Source organism: Pagrus pagrus (genome assembly GCF_965226575.1).
Source record: "Pagrus pagrus genome assembly, chromosome: 4".
NCBI lineage: Eukaryota > Metazoa > Chordata > Actinopteri > Spariformes > Sparidae > Pagrus > Pagrus pagrus.
This window is the reverse complement of record NC_140188.1, coordinates 7,115,653-7,135,802: the sequence shown is the minus strand read 5'-3', so window position 1 is coordinate 7,135,802 and position 20,150 is coordinate 7,115,653. Positions and strand designations below refer to the sequence as shown.

At 40.7% G+C, this 20,150-nt stretch overlaps 1 protein-coding gene across 1 annotated transcript; it reads left to right on the top strand.

The window, feature by feature from the left end:
* The first annotated feature begins 4,330 nt into the window (after positions 1 to 4,330).
* On the top strand, positions 4,331 to 19,058 carry urb1 (URB1 ribosome biogenesis homolog). Its single transcript, XM_084351151.1, has 39 exons — positions 4,331 to 4,547; positions 4,636 to 4,775; positions 4,855 to 5,006; positions 5,095 to 5,224; positions 5,313 to 5,409; positions 5,497 to 5,579; positions 5,656 to 5,781; positions 5,875 to 6,005; positions 6,091 to 6,286; positions 6,398 to 6,535; positions 6,648 to 6,821; positions 6,915 to 7,047; positions 7,156 to 7,278; positions 7,381 to 7,493; positions 7,610 to 7,729; positions 8,341 to 8,457; positions 9,701 to 9,839; positions 9,931 to 10,089; positions 10,232 to 10,431; positions 10,525 to 10,743; positions 10,835 to 11,020; positions 11,159 to 11,996; positions 12,123 to 12,327; positions 12,404 to 12,590; positions 12,682 to 12,740; positions 12,844 to 13,031; positions 13,140 to 13,250; positions 13,331 to 13,394; positions 13,480 to 13,648; positions 14,073 to 14,175; positions 14,271 to 14,431; positions 14,528 to 14,639; positions 14,861 to 14,967; positions 15,234 to 15,377; positions 15,562 to 15,671; positions 15,765 to 15,974; positions 16,132 to 16,373; positions 17,471 to 18,043; positions 18,728 to 19,058. Exons 1-39 carry the CDS (start codon positions 4,421 to 4,423, stop codon positions 18,916 to 18,918), a joined length of 6,777 nt encoding a protein of 2,258 aa, XP_084207277.1. The 5' UTR covers positions 4,331 to 4,420; the 3' UTR covers positions 18,919 to 19,058.
* The last annotated feature ends 1,092 nt before the right edge of the window (positions 19,059 to 20,150 follow it).

The window sequence follows — 20,150 nt, the reverse complement described above, 5'->3', positions numbered from 1 at the left end:
AGCTATAAAGGTCTAACCATCCCTGTCATCGTTATGACAGGCTTTATACACCCACCATTTTGTTTAAAAGAGAAGTGGTGTACACCAGGCCAGAACTTCAAAAATAAACATGGCATTTATGGACCGGAAAAGGTTTCGCATAGCTGTGCCACTCCTGCTTCCTCTCTTATCCAGCATAGCTTGGTCCCACTGCACTTCAGCAACAGGTCCTAAAGAGGCAGCACAGCAGATTTTTTTCTCATTCATAGATACACTTGCCTTGAGGTTTAGATTATGTGTCCAAGAGCCTTAGCACGCTTGAGAGACCACAATCTCATCAGGGTGGACATGCCCGTATAGGAATACAACACACAAGGAAGCTATTGGCAGTAAACAGGTTAGATGTTCTCCCTTAATCTGGCTTCAATGCAGACGTTGTTGTCCTTTTACAGACAATAGTAACAGTTCCTGACTCAGCCTCAACTCTAAGGAAACAAGAAAAAAGTTGTAAGATAATCAAAAATCCCTTCTATATCATCAGAGTATGAATACTATATGAAAGTATGGGACTGGGCTGCACCTTGAATAGCTGCAGGAATTAGATTTGCCAAAATGAAAAAAAAAAATCACGTGTTCAACCTAGAAAACAGGAACAAACCCCTTCTTATAAACATCAAGCAATTAAGATTAATTCTATGCAACCTAAAATTGAATGAGGAAACGCCACAATGTTAGTTCATTAATTTGGACTTTTTGTTAAAAACGTAACATCTATTATTTAGCTGCATTTTTTCTAAATTATTGGGCTCTGCAATTCCAGACTCAGACATTAGCCAAACATGGTGAATTATAAATATCTCATTGTATAACAACAGGGACAGTTTTAGAAGGAATTAGGACATCAGTTGTAAGTAATTTCATCGTCAGTATCATGGTTTGCTAATTTTTCATTTCAGTTCTCTCTATATCATCTAGCCGAGTTTAACATCTCAACATCATGATTAAAGATATATTTTAATCTGTTTTGCCATGCCTCGCAGGCATTTATTCACTAAATATTCTGCTCAGTCGCTGTGAACAAGCTACCGAACCGCTTCATAACTCTTGAGCTAAAAAGTTTGAGCACTCAATTTAAAAGTAAAAGTCTTGGCATAATTTCATTAGGTGGACCTTCAGGAATACCATCAGGCTTGAGACAGGGCAGGAGTGGGTCTCCTTCTTTCCTATAAACAGAAAATTAAACATTAAAAGCTTCACAACACTGGGGAGTTTGGGATTTAATAAATGAGCTACAATCTTTTTGTACTTTATGTCCCTAGACACAATCTGGTCAACAGCATATCAGCAGGAGCAGTGTAATTAAATTTTGAAAACCGCAGGATGAACTCAAAGTGATGTTTTACAATGCTACACCCTGTAATATTGCAGATAGTTTAGAATGTATTGTATCGCAGGCGGAGACATATTTGCCCAAATTAGGACCTTTATTCTAAAAATGCCGGTAAAGTAGTTTTTGGTGGTTTCTGCACCACAGGCAGATGTGTTTTATAGCATGCACACAGCAGTGAGCTGTAATCAAATCACCAGAATCCCAAGTAACATCCCAGACAATAGTAGCCTGCCTGCAGGCCCAGCCTCACAGGGGATCTTTAATTATCTCTTGACACGGTAAATCTGGTGGCTCCTCGCAATAAACTACTTTGCAACAAACAACATGTTGCATCATGTTGCTTATTTGAGCCTCTTGGATAATCTAGAGACAGCCGCTCTGTGCCAGTCCACCTGCAAGGCACTTTTCAGTGCAAAGTTTTGACTCTTTTGAGCTTCTCAAACCGACCAAAGGTGACCCCTGGTGGCCATACCACTGAATGACAACCAAAAGGGTAAATGCATTCATTAGAATACAAACAGCATCCTTACTGAGTGAAAACGCTTTCCATCTCATTCAGGTTCAGTCCACTAAATAAATCATTGTTGTTCTCAGTAATCACTGAAATCGGGTGTGTTATTACAAAAAACAGTCTTTGTGTGTTGTGTCAACTACAGCCTACTACTATGAAGATATCAGACTTATATTAAATCCTTATTAAGTGAATTCACAAGATAAGCTGCCTTGTTTTTCTGTTTCATGTCGATCTAATGAATAAATTATTACATACTAAGACACTGCAACACTACATTGCAAAGATCGCCCCGACTTGACAAAAATAGATTACATTTTTCAGAAAACACTTCAAAACATCAAATACTCTACTGAACAGAATTGGGTTCTTTAAAGTTGACATCAACTTTGGGATCTGGTTAGGCAATAAGTGTGAAGGTTTGTTGAAAGAATATCTGAGAAGAGGCTGCACTTTGGCTGTAAACCACACACTCTTCAAATAGGCTACAAAGCTAAACCACAGCTATGTCTACATGGTCTCAGCAAAATGTGTGTTTTCCCAAAATCCTGCTGTAATTGAATGAAACTAAAAGAAGACATGTTGAAAACTAAGCTTATAAAACTGCACTGAGGCCATAATCTGTTTTGTCAAAAATCCAGAATACAAAAAAAAATGTACATGAGGACTCATTCATCATAATATTCAAGCATAATATATAATACATAAATAACACTATAATAACAATACAACAATATAACAATATAAATATCTTCAACCAAACTATCAAACATGAAACATATGGGTCGAGAGCCTTGGAGACTGATATTAAACATAATGCAAACATTGCTCCTCCTCTGTCATTCTGCAAATATTCAAATCTTTTGATTTGTTTACTTTTGACAGTTTAATACTTGCAGACTCAGAGTAAAGAAATAGACATTGAGTGTGTGATCAATACCTTGTATTTCGCTGTGACCTTTATTTCCCATTTTTATGCAGATGACACAATCTTGCATGCATTTGGCTCCTCTTCATTTTAAGAGTTCAGAATTACAATCTGCCTTTGACGGCAACACATCTCTGCATGATCTCACATTTATACTGAATGCTGACACGACAAAATGTGTGTTAGTCTCAAGAACCCATCATTCCAATTCATAGTTCCAGTCCAATAAAAACCTGGGATTTGGCAGTCAGCAGTCTCACTTTTAAACAGCATGTTGAGTCACTGGTACAGAAAATAACAATAGAAATGGGTTTCTTATGTTTCTAAACAAAGCATGTTTCTGTCTAAGGGACGGGAAAAGGATTGTTCAGTAAACCATCATGATGACATTCTCATGCTGTTTGCTCCACCTTTAAACACCTTGATGCAGTTCATCTTTGTGTTTTGTAATTCATCACAAGGGTACTATATAAAGGGAATGAATTACAAAGATTTTAAAACGTGGATGTCTCATTCCACTGGGTGATTTTAAACTTAATTTTTAATCTATTTAGTGATATCTACGATTGCCACAGATGGTGTCTGTGTCTCTGTTATGCCTGCCTATCTTTTCCTTTACTCTGATCACTCTTGTGAATCTTAATGAGAATAGCTACTGGTTACATAATTTGTGAGAGGAGGTACAGGCACGTTTTGTAGGAATTATAAAATAAAGCTAAATTTAAATGTTATGAAATATCAATTGGGTCAACCACCTCTTCATGCACATCTTGTCTTTATGTAAAATAGCCTCTCTATGTAAATTGCCTGCTGATTTCTCTAGAGAATAGCTTTCCAGTGGGTCCTCAAGCCTAAATTTAACTTCTAAAACATAGCATGTATATTTTGCATTCAGTGGTGGAAAGTATCTGAGTACTTTTACTCAAGTACTGTACTTAAGTACAATGTTGAGGTACTTGAGTATTTCCATTTTTGTTATTTTTCTACACCATTAGAATTCAGAGGCAAATACATTGCATGAGTCCACTACATTTATTTATCAGCTTCAGTTACTAATTATTTGTATTTAATATAAAATAATCAATCAAATAATCAAAACACAATCATAATCAATAATTAAATGATGCTGTAATATTATAGATTATAATCTCCAAGCTACCCAGCAGATAAACAATATAAATTATCTTAACCACCTTCATCAGCTGCCACATTAAAGTGAACAATTACACTGAACAATGCAATAATACAATATACATCATTCTGAAATACTGTATATCATTCTGCAACGAGTACTTTTACTTTGGGTACGTTAAGCATATATTAATGCTCATACTTCTGTTCTGTTACTTAAGTACAAGATCTGAGTACTTCTTCCGCCTCTGATCGCAGATATTAACAGCTTTATCGGTTAACTGTAAAGGTTGCAGCAGAAAGGCAGTAGGAGGTAAAGAATGCGGAACTATAGTTCTGCTGCACACGTTTCCGACCGGATGACATTTTCGTTGGACAGTTTTCTGTTTACGCCTCAACGTGGGACAGTGACAGAACTTCTGTGGCAGGGAAATGATAAAAACTTAAAACCAGTCTTGTTCTGTTTTTTACGCATATTAAAATGGGTAAAAAGCGCCAAAGCGAGGACTCGCTGGAGTCAAACACTCCGGCGAAAAAAGAAAAGGTCCCGGAGTTCAACGGGACTGTATTTAAAGCCATGCTGAAGGAGTCCAGCACAGCCATGAAGGGTGAGTGTATGTGTACAGTTTGTTACACACAGTCAGTATTTGCTCACCTGTCTTTCTTTGGTAAATTGTTTCCTTTCATCGCCTCCAGGACTGCAGACATTTATATCAACAGCCAAGAAGCTGCCATGCCCTGACCTGTACGATGTGGTCGAAGGTTATATTAAAATCTCTATGGAGTGTGCAGAAATATTCAAACTGTTAGAGGGAGAAAAGCATGTGGAGAGTGAGGTAAGCTGCAGCACTTCTCTCAGTGGATTGGACCGACCTGTTCTTTACAAGTTCTGATGAAGTCTTTCTTCTGGCCCAGATGATGCTGATCTTTGAGAGCCTAGAGATGATCCTTCTAAGGACTGCCAGTGACCTGTCGCACTTCAACATGGTTGGCAATACCATTGTGAAAAAGACTCTTTCTAGCTACGTGAAACTCCTGCAGGGCTCCTTCCATTCAGAAAATCACAGGTTGGTGTGATGACTTTGAAATGTCACTTCTCACTCAGCACAGTTTATCTGCCCATGGCCATAATGTTGTGTTTTCTGTTGTGCACAGGTTTGTCCGTCAGTGCCTCAGTCTCCTGTCGGCCCTGGTGTCTCAGGGTCCAGAAGCTGCAAGAGAGGTTCTAAGTCACATTCATGTCAATAAAACTCTGTCCGGGCTGGCAAAGAGGAAGGACAAGAAGGTGTGATGTAGCATTTGATTTGTACAACGTTCAGCTTTGAGGTCTGTAGGTGTCTGTATGTTTACGTTCTTCCCTGTAAACTCTTAAGGGGAGACCTGATGTCCGAATGGCTTATATCCAGTTTGTGCTGTCCTTCTTGGTGTCTGGAGATAATGCTACTGTTGGACAAATATTAGAAATTAAAGGTAACAATTAAATTCAGATTTACAGAATGTACATCAATGTACAATGTAAACCATCTGTTGATGAAATGTTCTGTTGTTGTGTGTCAGAACTCCTGCCAGAGATCATTATGGGTCTGAAGGAGGACAGGATGTCCATAATCAATCTGATTCTGTCCACACTGAAGAGTAGAGTAAGTGCTCAGCAGCTCACACTTTCTATTTAAATGGATGTATGGATGAGATAACTGTTGTTTTGTTTGGCTGCAGGTTGTACTAAACAAAGGCATCAGTAAGACACAGAAAGTGCGTTTTTTCACGGCTGCTGTATTGGCCAACATTGCGTCTCTGTATAAGTGGAACGGGATTGTGGATGCAACCACTGATGATAACAGAGTGAGTTGATTCTCTTGTGTTTGTTGAAATACATTTTCTCTTATCCAAATTTGCTTTTCAACCTGTGAGTCTAAATTTAATTTCTTCTTTAAGATGGAAGAGGACTCCGAGCATGCTGGGATATCTGTCATCCGGGAACTTGTTCACAGTTTCCTTCTTGACCTGTGTTGCTCTCGTAAGCATGGTATCAGCTTTCATGACGCCAGCTTTGGCACAGCTGGCAGGTAAGTAATTTCAATATGTCAAGTTTACTTCACACTCTTCTGAAGAGTCCCCGTGCTGATCAGAGGAGTTTTACTGTTTTTACAGAGCTGGTAACATCATCTTGCTTCAGTTCTTGGTGGGGCTGAAGCAGGCCACAGAGGATGAACTGGTGGCAGAGCTGGTGGTGAACGTGCTGAAAGTTAGCCCTGACATACTGGCCAGATACTTTCAGGAGACTCAGTATTCATACACCCCCCGCATTAAAAGTGCTTGGCAGGACAATGTCAAGTTACTGAAAAAGGTAACACTTCCTGTGGTATTTGATTTTCAAGAGACTTCCCATGTGCTGGCTTATATCTAGCTGGTCTTTTTTTCCAGAAAATAATTAATTTCATGTGAATTCATATGTCAGATCTATGAAGCCCAGCCAGAGGTGTCGACAGTCTTCCAAGCTTCTGAGGTCATCCCTGTCCCTCGCTTGCTTTCCATGATTATGGTGATATCTCTTCCTCCGGTCTGTAACAAGGCCTTCTTCACACAGGGCCTCAGTGTAAGTGACAGAGCCTCATAAAGAAGTTCATCAGAGCTGTAGCTGCAGTACCACAAAGCACTGAAAATGCGCATTGTCGCATAAAACAAACATCTCCTCTTGTATCCAACAGCTTGCCAACACAACAGTGCAGCTCACAACTCTGTCCATGATAAATTTCCTCCTGAAAAGAGCCAATAAGAATATGGAGTACCTTTTGGATAAGTCTGAGTGGCACCACTCAGATGTTTACACTCTCAACATGATGGACGAATTGGTGCAGCAGTACAGGGAGACACTGAGCAAGGTAAGCTCAGGATAATGCTGTATTAATACCCACAAACAGTAACGATGCACCATTAAACAACTCAAGTCTCCATTTTTCACGCTCTTGTCTTAGATTTTGCCTGATATGACGAGCATAGTTTCAAAGTGGCAGTCACTTAGTAAGAAGGAAAAGACGGATGCTGAAGAAAAAAAGACCAAAACTGAAGGGAGTGCTGCACAGACGGATGATAAAAACGAAATGCCTGGTAATAACATTTACAGAAGGCAGAATGCTTATTTGAATCAGTCCTGTGAAACAACAGGGATGGCCTGCAAAGACATTTGATTGACTTTGTTGTTTTTATGTTGAGCAGTTGCTGAGACAGCTGAGGTAATCCTGCTGAAGGCTCTGATCCTTCAGGTCATATGTCTTTACCAGAAAGTAGTGCCACATCTGGTGAGCCAGTGCAAATTTGACTTCAGCAAGCTCTTTAAAGGTAATTTTCATCATTGACTTCAAATTTAAGTTATATGTTTCGATTATGATGCTTGTAGTTCTTCAGCAAAGCCTTCAACGTTTATTATTTTCCTGTATCAAGGGATTGTGTCAGAGAAAGGAATGAGGGAAGAAGTTCCCCCAGTTCTGCAGTATCAGATACTGCAGTTGGCCTTAGATCTCCCTGCGAGCAAGTTCTCCTGGTTCCGCATACAGGTGAGGATTATTATTACTATTATTACTATTTCAACCTGCATTCTCTGTCATTGTTGGTTTAAAGACATTGCTTTGTAATCAGCAATGTTTCTAATGTGTTCTGCTTTTCTTCCCAGGATGTTGCAGATACAGAATCATCATCAGGAGAGAAGTCGGTGCTTTACCTGCTTCTCAAGATGTTTGTCAGCAGCAGCAGCAGCCATCTGAAAACCTCCACACGGATGCTGGTTCTAAAGGTGCGAGACATTTCTTCTTTTGCATGCATACATACATACATTTACTTTTAGCATGCTTTACATTTGAGACATTGATGTATAGATACTTGAAGTAGCTTTAAATCTTCCAATCAGGCAGGAATGAGAATTCTCACCCCTTAGTTCACTTTGGGAAACAAACTATAAGTATGATTTTTCTCTATACTTGTCATCAATAGAAATTAGATAAAAGTAAAACTCTGATACACTTTTTGAATACATTAGCAGAGCTCCCAGTAGGTGCCAAAATTTAAAGTACATCTTGGAGAATGAATTATTCCATCTGAGGGCACAGCATCATTTCAATAAGTTATGTTAGCAGTTCTTCAGCTACATCAGGGAACCGTTCAATCTTGCAGATAAGAAAAGTAGTTTCCATATAACTTGAAAGAGCCTCATGCATAATCATTCTGTGATAAAACTACATATTTATGAAGTTACTGTAATGAAATGAGAACAGCATCAAAAGTGCATTTTAGTTAATATTTTACTGCAGAAGTTTATTATAAGCTTTAAAATTTCTCCCAATAGTATTGCTAAAACTCAATGTTAGCACAAAAAAGTGACAGCTGTTTTTCTTGCCTTGTGTTCAGGTGCTTAAGGACAGTGGGGTGTTTGAATACACCTGGGCTGAGCTTGAGCTCTGGCTTGACCAGCTGGCCAGAGTAGAGCCAAACCAACAAGAGACAGTCATCCAGTTCTTGGAGAGGGTGAGCCCATCCACAAAACATCTTTATTGTAATAGACATTTCTGTCTATCAATCAATCAATCAATCAACTTTATTTATATGGCACTTTTCATACTGTACGGTAACACAAAGTGCCTCACAGAGGTTAAAAACAAAACAGAACAAAACAGAACAAAACAATACAAAACACCATGAAGACCACAAACCTCCCACCCCCACAAACATACACACAGATACACATTTACATACACACTCACACACATACACAGACATATGGACAGACATACACACCCACACACAAACATACACACACCCACACACATACACTAGCTGTTGCTAAGGAGACATGGCTGGGCACCGAAATCACAGGTGAGGAAGAAGCTACCTTTGGGGGCCATGCACACCGAGAGGAATCATGGTCCATGACTGCAGGGGCGCCACCACATAGACCCCCCGAGCCCAGGCAGACAGGAGGCTCCACACCAAGGTGTAGAGCTCTCTAGCCACCCGGGCCAGGGCCATCCACGGGACAGCACCCCCATCGGTGGACCAGAAGCAACTCCCGGTGTGGTAGGCCCCCAGGAGGAAACACTGGAAGATCGAGGGGCTAAAACAGTAAAATAAGATAAAAGGTATAGGAGCTAAAACTGAGGGAATAAAACAATAGAATGTATAAAATAGACCATAAGTAACGACTAAAACATTGAAATAAAACATTGAAGTAAAACAATAAAGTAATAAAACAGGATAAACTAAGCTAAAAATAAAAATATAATAATAATAATAATAATAATAATAATAAATAAATATGTAAATAAATAAATAAATAATAATAAATAAATAAGGATAGTAATAAATAATAATAAAAAATGTAAGAACTTAGAAAGTTAAATGAGTTTAGTTAAAAGCCTGATTAAAAAGATGGGTCTTGAGCCTCTTTTTAAAAACATCAACATTCTCTGCGGCCCTGAGGTTCTCTGGGAGGCTGTTCCACAATCGGGGGCCATAATAACTGAATGCCGCCTCCCCGTGTGTTCTAGTTCTAACTTGTGGTATCGTTAAAAGGCCAGCACCAGAGGACCTCAGGGTCCGCGAGGGTTGATAGGGTAAAAGTAATGCAGATAGATAAGAAGGACCAAGACCGTTAAGACACTTAAAAACTAGTAGAAGAACCTTAAAATCAATCCTGAAGCTGTCTATTACAAATGATAAGACATTTTCAATCATGACCTATAGATAATAAACATATTGTCTCTTACTCTAGGTGTTGGTGAAGCTGGTGTGTAATTCTTACACGTACACAGATAAGGTTGCCAGCCTGGTCCAGGAGGCAGCTTATCTGCAAGCTAACCTGAGTAGCCAGGAGGGCGACGCTGTCAGTATCCCAGTCTCACACATAGATGGTGAGCAATTTGAGATCAAAGAGTCAGAGTTAATTAATCTTACCACAATAAGCATGTCTGTGAAACTTACATTTCTGATTGTGTCTTCCAGACGTGTTAGACATGCTGGATGTCATTATGGATGGCAATGAAGGTGAGATGGAGGAGTTCGGGCCATCTCTGAGTGAAGACCTTATTATCCAGACCTTCCCCTTCAGTGTGGTGGTACCTGCTGCTCTGGAGGCCCGAAACAAGCTACCAGCAGACAAGGGTAAAGCACCTCTGCCTCAACTGGGACTAATCGTAAAATGCTAAGAGTGGAACCACTGGGGTGAAAGTAGACGACGTTCTTTTGAAAATGCATACATTAAGTGGTGTGATGTTCTGTTAACCATTTTTCTTCTCTTTCTTAGGGGTGGTATATGAGTACTTGTCTGCGGTGCTTTCAGACGTGCTGCACTGTCAGAGAGAGCCGCTCCCTCTCTGTCTGGCTCTGCTGCAGTACGATAAAGAGCTTGTGTCCTCTGAACTCTCTGCTTCTCCTCATCCCTCCATCACACACCTTCATCAGTATTACTCCAAATGGCTACCAGAGCAAAGCCGGGAGGAACTGGTCAGTTTCTGATTAAACCAAAAGCTTCTTTAACTTAAAGGGTCTCATACCCTTTTCCTTTATGTAGAAAATAACGGTTCTCTGTTTTCACAGTTCAAGTCCTCTGAATGCCAGTCAGTGGGATTGTCAACACCCACTTCATTCAATGCACTGATGAAAGCTGCGTATATTCAAGGACCGAGCGCTTTTCTTGAGGACGCCTTCAGGAAGAATGTGGAAGGAACACTAGCTTCCATGTTGATGGCTGAGTTTCCAGTAGCAATCAAGCAGATTTTACTCTACATAAAGTCAACAGTGGAAAACCTTGGCACGGTAAGAGCACAAAAAAAGCCTCCTGCAACTACCTAAATTACTAAGTTAAAAATATATACATCATCATCATACATCATGTCCTTCTGCACAGTTCTCCAAAAACATAGGAACTGCCCCACTGGGGACCTTAATGGCAATACTCCAGGATTTGGTGATCAAGCTACAGGGCTTTCAGGAGACCACAAACTCTGAGCCAGCAGCAGAGAACTCCCAAGAAGGATCAGACCTCTTCCTGGAAATCAACCAGTCATCCACAGTAGAAGCCAATAAAGAGCAGGTTTGGGGAATAGTTCAACTTTTACAGTGACTTTTACTTGATGGGTTTTCTTTTTCTTCAAACTATGACTGATGTTTTCAAGTTTAATTTCACTATTTTTAGTATTACTGATTCTAATATGGCACCCTCTGTGTTTAGATCCTTCTGTCTTCACTTGGCTCCATCTTCAAGCATCCATGTTTGGAGCAGTGGTTTCTGGCTCTGGAGCTGGCTGCTCTGCCTCCTCACACTCTGAACCCCGTCAGACTGAAGCATCTGTGTGCTCAGCTGAATGATGACATTCTGGCCTTGCTGAAGACCAGCACCCCCACTCTCCGTGATCTGGGTCACCTGGAGCTTATTAGTAGCTACATGGAGTCTATAGAGAAAGCTGTGCTCAAGGAACTGATGGAGAAGGTCTCTCAGGCTACAAAGAATGAGTCCAAAGCTTTCCAGGCCCTCCTGTCTCTGCACAGCTACATGGACTCCTGTAATCTGAGGGAGGTGGTCTCCAAGTTGCTACTCCTCCCTCAGGAGAGCCTAATCTCCCCCAGCAGTAAGGGCACACAGGCCGAGCTTAGCGTCTATGGTTATGCAGCAGTGCAGATCCTCACAGAGGCTAAAGCTAACTCTTCTCAGGACCACAGCATCTTTTTGTCTCAGGCACACCTCCATGGCCTGGGGACCCTGCTGCTGTCCTGCTCCAGTCCTGTGTTGGAGGCCTTCATGCTGCAGACTCTGTCTAGTGAGCCAAACAGTGCCAAGCTCATCCACACAGATGTGCTGCTGCACTGTCTCCAGTTGCCTGTCCCAGACACTCAGGCCATCAGCTCTCTGCTGCTGCAGAACTGCTCCACGCACCGCCTCTGCTTTGAGTTGTGGTGCCTAGAGCCAGCAAACATGGAGAAGCTCTCAGACCAGACAGAAATCTTCATTCCACTCATCAACACCTACCTACAGGTGGCAAGTAGAGAGGATCCGGCCAGGCCCAAAGATGGTTTGTGCTAAAACAAGATCTCTATTGTCTGAAAGCATACAGCGCCACGATTTGTGTCGCTCTTTTCTTCTCTCATTGCCACTTTTCCATTCATTTTAATATTCTGCATGTGCTGTTTTTTTATAGTGCAAAAAGAAGTTTTAAAGGCCTTGAAGCAAGCACTGCTTGCAAAATTGTCCGAGTGTGTTCTGGGAAACCTGACAGAAGACTCTGGGGCCCAGCTCACTGAAACACTCTCCAGTCTGATCAAACTCTCTGCGAACTTGAAGGACACCAGGGACCTGATTAACAATCTGCCCAATGCTCTCCAAAAAGTGGACAGTTTTGAAAGGTTTGACTTAACTCTTGACACTTAAGTAAATTGTCAGTATCATAATTTATTAGCTAAATGTTGCTTTCTCTTCCAGGTGGCGTTTAGTAGATGTTATCACTGAGAAACTGGCTGATTGCCCAGAAGAACAAGAAACCTGGAGAAAATCTGTCACCACTGCTGCCCTCAAGTGTCTCATCGCTGCTTACAGTCACTCTAAAGATCAGGCTGCCTCCCTGTCAGAGCAGGAGAAGAGCATCCTGGAAAGACTTCAACAACTCCTTGTGGGTTTATGTTCCTCACACATGCTGCTGCACATGCCACTTTGTTTTTACTTGATTCGGTTTTTTTTTACAATTTGTCTTCTTTTTACAGACATCAGCTGAAGACATCACTGCATCTGACTGGAACAGTTTTGTCAAGAATGGACTGAAGTAAGATATTTGGTTTAATTCATTCTGCTAGATGTTGTTTCAAGAGCGTCACATCAGATTATTGTTTTCAATCAATGACCTAAAAGATATTCTTCCATTGTAGATATCGCTACAGAGATCACCACTTTCTGAACACTTTGAGCAACCTGTTGGAACTGATGTATGGTAGCAGTGAAGTCCAGAAGGATCTGATACCTTTATCCACCCTACACATGATGACCAGCAGCCATTCTCTGTTCCTGCCCACCATGTTGGACTCTAATGAAGAGTCTAGCAGTTGTCAGGCTAAAGGTACATATGGAGTAGAATATAATGGGGAAAAACATTAAATTACAAACCTGAAGCTTTATCACGTAGTTGTTTATTTTCTCATTAAACACATTTTTGTCGTCATTTCAGAATCGTTAGTGTCCCTACTTCTCTGTTTGGTGAAGAAATGCCCAACAGTCTGTAACATCAGTCACTTTGTTGTACTTTTGGGAGCATATGGAGCTACACTGAGTACTTCAGGTAAAACAGGAAATCTAAGCACTTTTGGGTTTGTGTGTTTGTTGTCTTTCATTCCTCTCACATCTTGTTTTGTTTTGCAGATCAGAAACTGTTACTGCTTCTTCAGGAATACGAAGGAAACAACGTCAGTCTGCAGAAATTCCAGTAAGTTATGTTCATATTTGTAGGTCGTACATGCAACAAGTGTACTTGTTAGTTGCAAAGACTGAATATGTGTTTTTAATTGCAGATCCCTCTTGTGGGGCCCAGCAGCTGTGGAGCATCACAAGACCAGGAAAAGTCTGGGAGCTTCCCTGTGGAAGCAGGCAAGCTCAGATGACCTGTTGGCCCTGCTGAAAATTGACCGGATGCTCCAAACTATTTCACACTTTCCTCAGCAACGCAGAATCTTCCTGCAGGTCGATATTTTATTTATATTTACTTTCCAGAAGAACATTTTTATAAAAAATGTACCTTTAGGGGAGACACTATGAAGGGAATAGGGTAAATAGGCGAGTAACGTCATCTTATTTAATATGCAATAATAGTCTGAAAGAACACGACATGTTATGTTATTGCAGAAAATAGCCCAAAATCTCTAAATTGACCAGTGTATCAAAAAAACTGTTTATTTTATCGACACTGGTGATGTCAATCCATGCTGACTGTGTTTTAAGAAATAGTTTCACTTGTAGTTTTTTTTTTTAGCATAAAAAATTTAAATCCCATCCATCTTCATTGTGATCGGATGGCTGCAGAATAAGTTGGACATCTAAGAAGGGATGAGAAAATATGTTTATAGTTATTCGGATAAACCTTTATACTTTTTTTCCTCTCTTATAGGATGGTAAGGAGCTGCTGTACAGTAACAACGCCATAAAGGACCTTGGGAATTTGTATGATCCCTGTTTCCTTTTGCCTCTATTCAGCTCGATACTGCAGCCAGGTGACTATATATAAATGCTTTTGCCGTCACTCCTAATCAGTTAAGGTTATCACTGCTTTTATAGTGCAACGTTTGTCCCCTTTTCTACGTGACAGAGTGTGTGATTGACTGCCTCAAGTTTGTATCCACCCATGCCCTCGGAGTTACTGTAATGGCTCTAAGTAGCTACGACTCAAAAGTGAGAGCGGCAGCGTATCATGTGCTGAGCTGCTTCTACCAACATCTGGAGGGAGCTCGAATCAGGGAGAAGAGACAGGTAAAGTGTCAGTGGGAGATGGTGTGTGAATATTTAAATATTATATGTGTGCAAGTCACCTCCGGGAACACTGACAGGCTTGTTTTTATCTAATAGCTGCTGTACTTGATGGATACAGTGAAGAATGGAATCCGACAGCCGAATCAAAGACTTCCATTTGTCCTGACCACTTACGTCACCAAAGTGGCTCAGCAGATGCTCAGACCTGGTGTGTAACCCTGAAACAGTCCCTGACCAGAGTCATAGTGTTTACATAAGGATATAGGATTTCTTTTCAAACTGATTAGAAACGTTGGATGATAGAATTTTAATCTTATTGTGTGCCCTACTTGATGTAATTCTATGTGCAGTTTATGTTTTACTATTGCGTGCTGCTGACTGACTTTAACCCTCCATTGACCTTTTTCTTTGTTTTTCCTGATTTCCCAGAGGACCACATGTACGTGGTGTTAAACAGGTTCCTGCTGTCCCATCAGAGTTTGGACTTCAGGAGAGTCCCTGAGTTCTTCAAGCTCTTCTATGGCTTTGACTTGGAGGTAAAGGATTATACATTTATAATAATAACGATAAACAGACAAACTTTTTTTTTTGTTTTCGTCTACCGCAAGTAATTATGAATGACTGGTAAATTCCACCCTGCTAAGAATAAATGACGTTCCAAATAAACTCAGCGTATATCAACAACATTTAACCTTCATCTGTTTGTTTTGCTCTGCTCAGGCCTTTTTATAGTATGTTGTTATCTGTCTCTGTGAAGGACAGTTAACTGGAAGTTTGACTGACCCGTCTGTTTTTTCTGCAGCATAAAATGGAACGTGAGTGGATCCTGAGTGTGCTGGAGGAAGGGATAAGTGATGGACACTGCTATGAGTTGTGTGACCAACAAGGCATCTTTCAGACCCTTTTAAGCTTCAGCAGCAGCCCCTTGTGTGATGAACACTCCCAGGTAAACACTGTGGGATTCGTGATGTAACACATCAGCAGATGAATCTTAAACCATGTGACCAAAGAAATGAATAACAGTCCCAAACTAAGCATGAAAACTAACAGATAAATGAGAAGATTGATGCTCTGAAGTGCAAATACATAGGATATTTATGTGCATTTATTTCTCATGTATCTCTCTCTAGGCACAGATTATAAGGGTGTTGTGCCATGCCGCCCATGTAAACAGAGCTGCTTATAACCTCACCAAGAGCTGTGGGCTCCTCACCTGGATAATACAGATGCTTGAAAGAAGGTAAGCTTGACATGAACATTCATATTACTACAGTGGTTTCTTCGGTCATTTTTCTTATTTTCGACATAACTCTGTACTTATCATCCTCCTCAGGAATCTAGACCAGCAGCAGCTCAGTGCCATCATAGATCTGCTCCATGTGCTGTGGTTTACTAACCTCGGGCAGAAAGAGAAGCAGGCAGATGAAGCCAAGACTTCCGCCTCCTCTACAGAGGAGAAATCTCAGAGCTCCGTGAAGTGTCTCCCACTGCCACTCATCAGTGAATTCCTGTGTGTGGCATCAACTATCAGCAGACACCTCAGGTAAAAACTCAAGTTTCAAGTCACTCTTCAGTCACCTAAATGAATCATAAGATGTACTGTTGACAGAAATTGAGAGGTCAGCCAAGATCTACGTTTAATAAATGTTAACTGTCTTTTGGTCAAGGATGTCATTGTTTTTTTAATCTCCTCCTGGCAGGTTGTGTGTGAAGGCCACTCAACTCAGCCTGTTTCTGCAGACTCTTTGCTCAATACTGAAGCATCGTGAGACAGCTCTTAATGTAAACGAACAGGCTGACCGGCTAATGCTCCACCCACAGCCTCTCTCCTGCACTGAAGCCCTCGCTCTGCTTCTCTGCTGGGCCTCCCTGTCCCGCAATACAGCACTCCTCACCCAAATACAAGCCTTGTCTGAAAAGCACAAACTAAAGGAATTGCTGGGTGAGTGCCATTAAGTGTAACGTTAATTCTACCGTACAGAGAAGATTGTACAAATGTTGTCATGGTTGTAATTCTGCCAAAGGGATGGACAAAATACTACAAAGGAAATAGTGACAGGCTTTGATAATTACATAAATTATAACTTTTTTAAATGGCAGGTCCATAATTTAGTTTTTTTTTGTGTTTTTGAGGCTTTTATATCATTCTGTAGCTTCTCATTAGTGTTTATTATGTGTTCAAATGTAGAAATTCAAATTCCAGGTCAAGTATGTATGTTTTAGCATCAAAATGCTGTTTTCCCAAGTCCTTCTGAGGACTTCCTCCCATGTGACTGGACTTGGGATTCTGCGTTATGACGTTACCACACATAAACCCCCTATCCCGCCTAATGTGCCTCTCCTCTCCATGTGAGTGCTGCAGGTCTGTGTGTCTGTTTGAACATGGCCGAGGGCATGTATGAAGTGGACACAGATGCGGGGCTGGCCGCAGCGTGTGCTTCTGATTAAGACAAAATTGCGCAGCTTCCAACAGGATTGTTTTTGTGCTTTTCAAATGTAGCCACAGCCATCATCTTCTGTCTCCTAGCTTAATTTCTTCGAAACTAACTTTCATCACTCTTCATGGTAAACTGTCAGTAAACTTCTGTGTGTTGGAGGTGAGGGACAGTAGAGCATCAGTGCTAAAACCCTGGAACAGAATGCAGATAGTCATTTTAGGAGTTATCTGAGCAATTAATAAAGAAATATAGAGCCGAAAGGCCAACAAATTATGATTCATGTTCAAGACCAACAAAGAAACCCACATTAGAAAGTTTTCATCCTTCTAGACTGTAACACTAAGAGCACCAGCTCCGGTCAATAACTGCCCCAGGCTGGCTGCACTTTTACTGACCCCTGTGTTCTCTTCTCTGTAGGGGAATGAATAGAAATGAGGCTTAAAAAGAATCATGTTGTTATATGTGATGACATTACATGTTGGACTATGTTTTTCCATTACAAACAGTGGAGAATTGAGATCACTGTTCTGTTTCACAGTATCTAAATCATTCTTTTTATCTTTAATGGCATAAACATAGTTTTGTTCATCCTCTTCCTCAGGGACGGGGAAGGATAAAACCCGAGGTAAAGGCTCCAAGGCCCGCACAAGAAAAGACAACCTGGCAGAGGATGCTGAGACCGAGAACCAAGAAGAGAGTCTCCTGACAGAGTGTAAATCTTGCCTCAGCAGAATCTTTGCTCACTGGGAACCTGTGTTTCCCCTCTCTGAACTCCAGCTGGCTCAAACAGGAGACAAAATGGATCCCAGTCAGTTGGCCAGTGATACTGCACACCTGCTCACCAAGTGGTCCCTGAGGTGTTTGGTGGAGGACTCGTATGATGAAAACAGAACAAAAGCATTCTTGCACTGGGTCAAAAAGGCTTTGATAAAACGCAGGGAAATTGTGGATGTTGTGTCCCTCGACCCTGGCTTAAAGGCAGACCTCCTTCGACTCCACCATCAGGCCTTTGAAGCTCACTGTCACTCCAGCATGTCAGCAAGAGTGGAAACCTTCCAGCTTTTTACCAACATCATGATACACTCACTGGAGACCCAAGGCCACCTTCCAGAGCTGCATCAGGCAGTCATCTCTGCCTGCCTGCCAGAGGCCACTCTTGATCAGTCTAGACGTGGTAAGAGCCTGCCACCGTTTTCACAGACTATCTGTGACTGCTAGTGTGCATTATAAACAGTACTACATCAATAATGTGATAACACTGTCAAAACACTGTGCCTCTCTTAGAAACTCAATTTTCCACTCTGTGCTATGAAACGATCTCTGTTGTCCTGACACACTGGAGTCTCAGAGGAGGCCATTTTTAAATATTTTTGCTATTTTGTTTTTACATAAATTGAAAGATATCTGGCATGTGTCCCATGACATTCTTTCGTATATTGAAATAACATTATAAAAAACATTAACTTTGTCCAATTTAGAAGTGGACTATGAAAGTGGATAAAGATATTGTTACATTTTGCAGAATTTATTAAAGTTCCCATTGAATAAACATGTTCACGCTCCAACCCATGACAACTGGCAAAGTATTCAGAACTGCTTCTGTGGTAGTTCCCGCTACAGCAGTGTCTCTAGGACCATATTTTCCCACGACGCACACAGACGCACACACACGCAGACTCACAAGGTAAAAACAATACCAGCTGATGCTCTCGTGGCTGTTAATGCGCGCAAGCATGTTTACTTTTTCTGTCAAAACAGCCAGATAATGACATCCTGCGGGAGTGTCCTTCAGGAAGATGACCCGGCTGTAATATGCTGGAGTGTAAATTAATCAAGCTTCTTGATTTCTCTTCTCCAGAAGCTGGGCTGTTCCTGTTGTCACTGTACATCAATGAGTTGTGGAGCGGAGCCACGTCAGCGGAGCTGTTCCTGTCTCATGTCACTCTGGTGGCCAGAGCCAAATGTAAAAGACAGAAAGCCTCTAAATCATCACTGACTCCAACAGCCGTCAGAGCCATCTGTGATGACATCATCAGCATGAAGAGTTAGATGTGACATCTGAACACGACTGTGTTCTTTAAAAGAAGAAACCTTATAGTCTTTCATTTTGCTGATTTGTTTGGTTCCTGTAAAACGTCTGAAGGTATTTTGTAAAACCTTTTGTAATAAAATGTTGATTTCTGAATATATTACACATTTTTTACTGTTTTAACATACTCTTTTAGATTTAGAATACAAAAGGTTTTATCGACTTAATTGAAGAAATTAGATTCAATCGAGTAGAGCATTTTTTCCCAAAAGACTTTATTGATTTTTCAATAAATATTAAACAAGTACAACAACATATAGCAACCATAAATAAACAGAAAAAACAAGACACCTTACATACACAGGAAGTAAGCAACATAGAACAACAAAAATGCAATGTAAAATCCATCCAGGCAGCAACAAAAAAAAAACACCCTATATGTAGTTCGGATCCATCCACCATGTCACCTTTGTCCAAGTTGAGTGAATCTAGTGCGAGTATTGTGTCATGAAGGTTTCCAGGTCAAGAAAGAAACAATCTACATCTCATGTGGTAACGCACTAAAGGTCTCTTTGTACAACAAAGTGACAGCAGGAGGGGTATTCTGCATCTGTTTTAAAAGAATATTTTCTTGCCAAAAGCAATAAATTGTCCAGCAAGTTAAATATGAGAGACAGAAGTGACATATGTTTAGATGCTATGTTGGATGTTTACAAGATGAGAACAAAGATGTTGAGAATATAGATTAAACTGTTGCTGAATCAGCAGAAAAAACACAAAAATATCTTCCTGAAATTGATCTTCCATTACCTTAATGCCTGTCCTCTGAGGAAGCACAGTCTATGCTCCTCTTGTGCTTTTAACATCTAGGGCAGAGTTCACATGTGCCTACACTGCCAGTTAAAGCAGAGAATAATAGTTGCATAACAATTTGTTTAATGATAATGATGGCCTTGCACTTTGTAGCTATTCGGTGAAATGGAAAGAAAGCTGAATTGTTTGCTGCTTCTTACAGATCTGCCTTAAAACCTCAGATCTCTGTTTCCCCAGCATATTTTCCACAGCTGTGTTTTCAAAATCCTGATTTTAAATTTGTGTCCGTACTCATCCATAAAAGTGGTCCCATTCAGATTCAGCTTCAGGTCAAGTAGTTGATGTCTCTGACTTCCTTTGATTTAGGATCTGTGACTCCTGCAATAAAAAGAAGAAAATGTTTAAAGTTAAAGTTGAGTTTTGTGGCTTTAGTTTAACA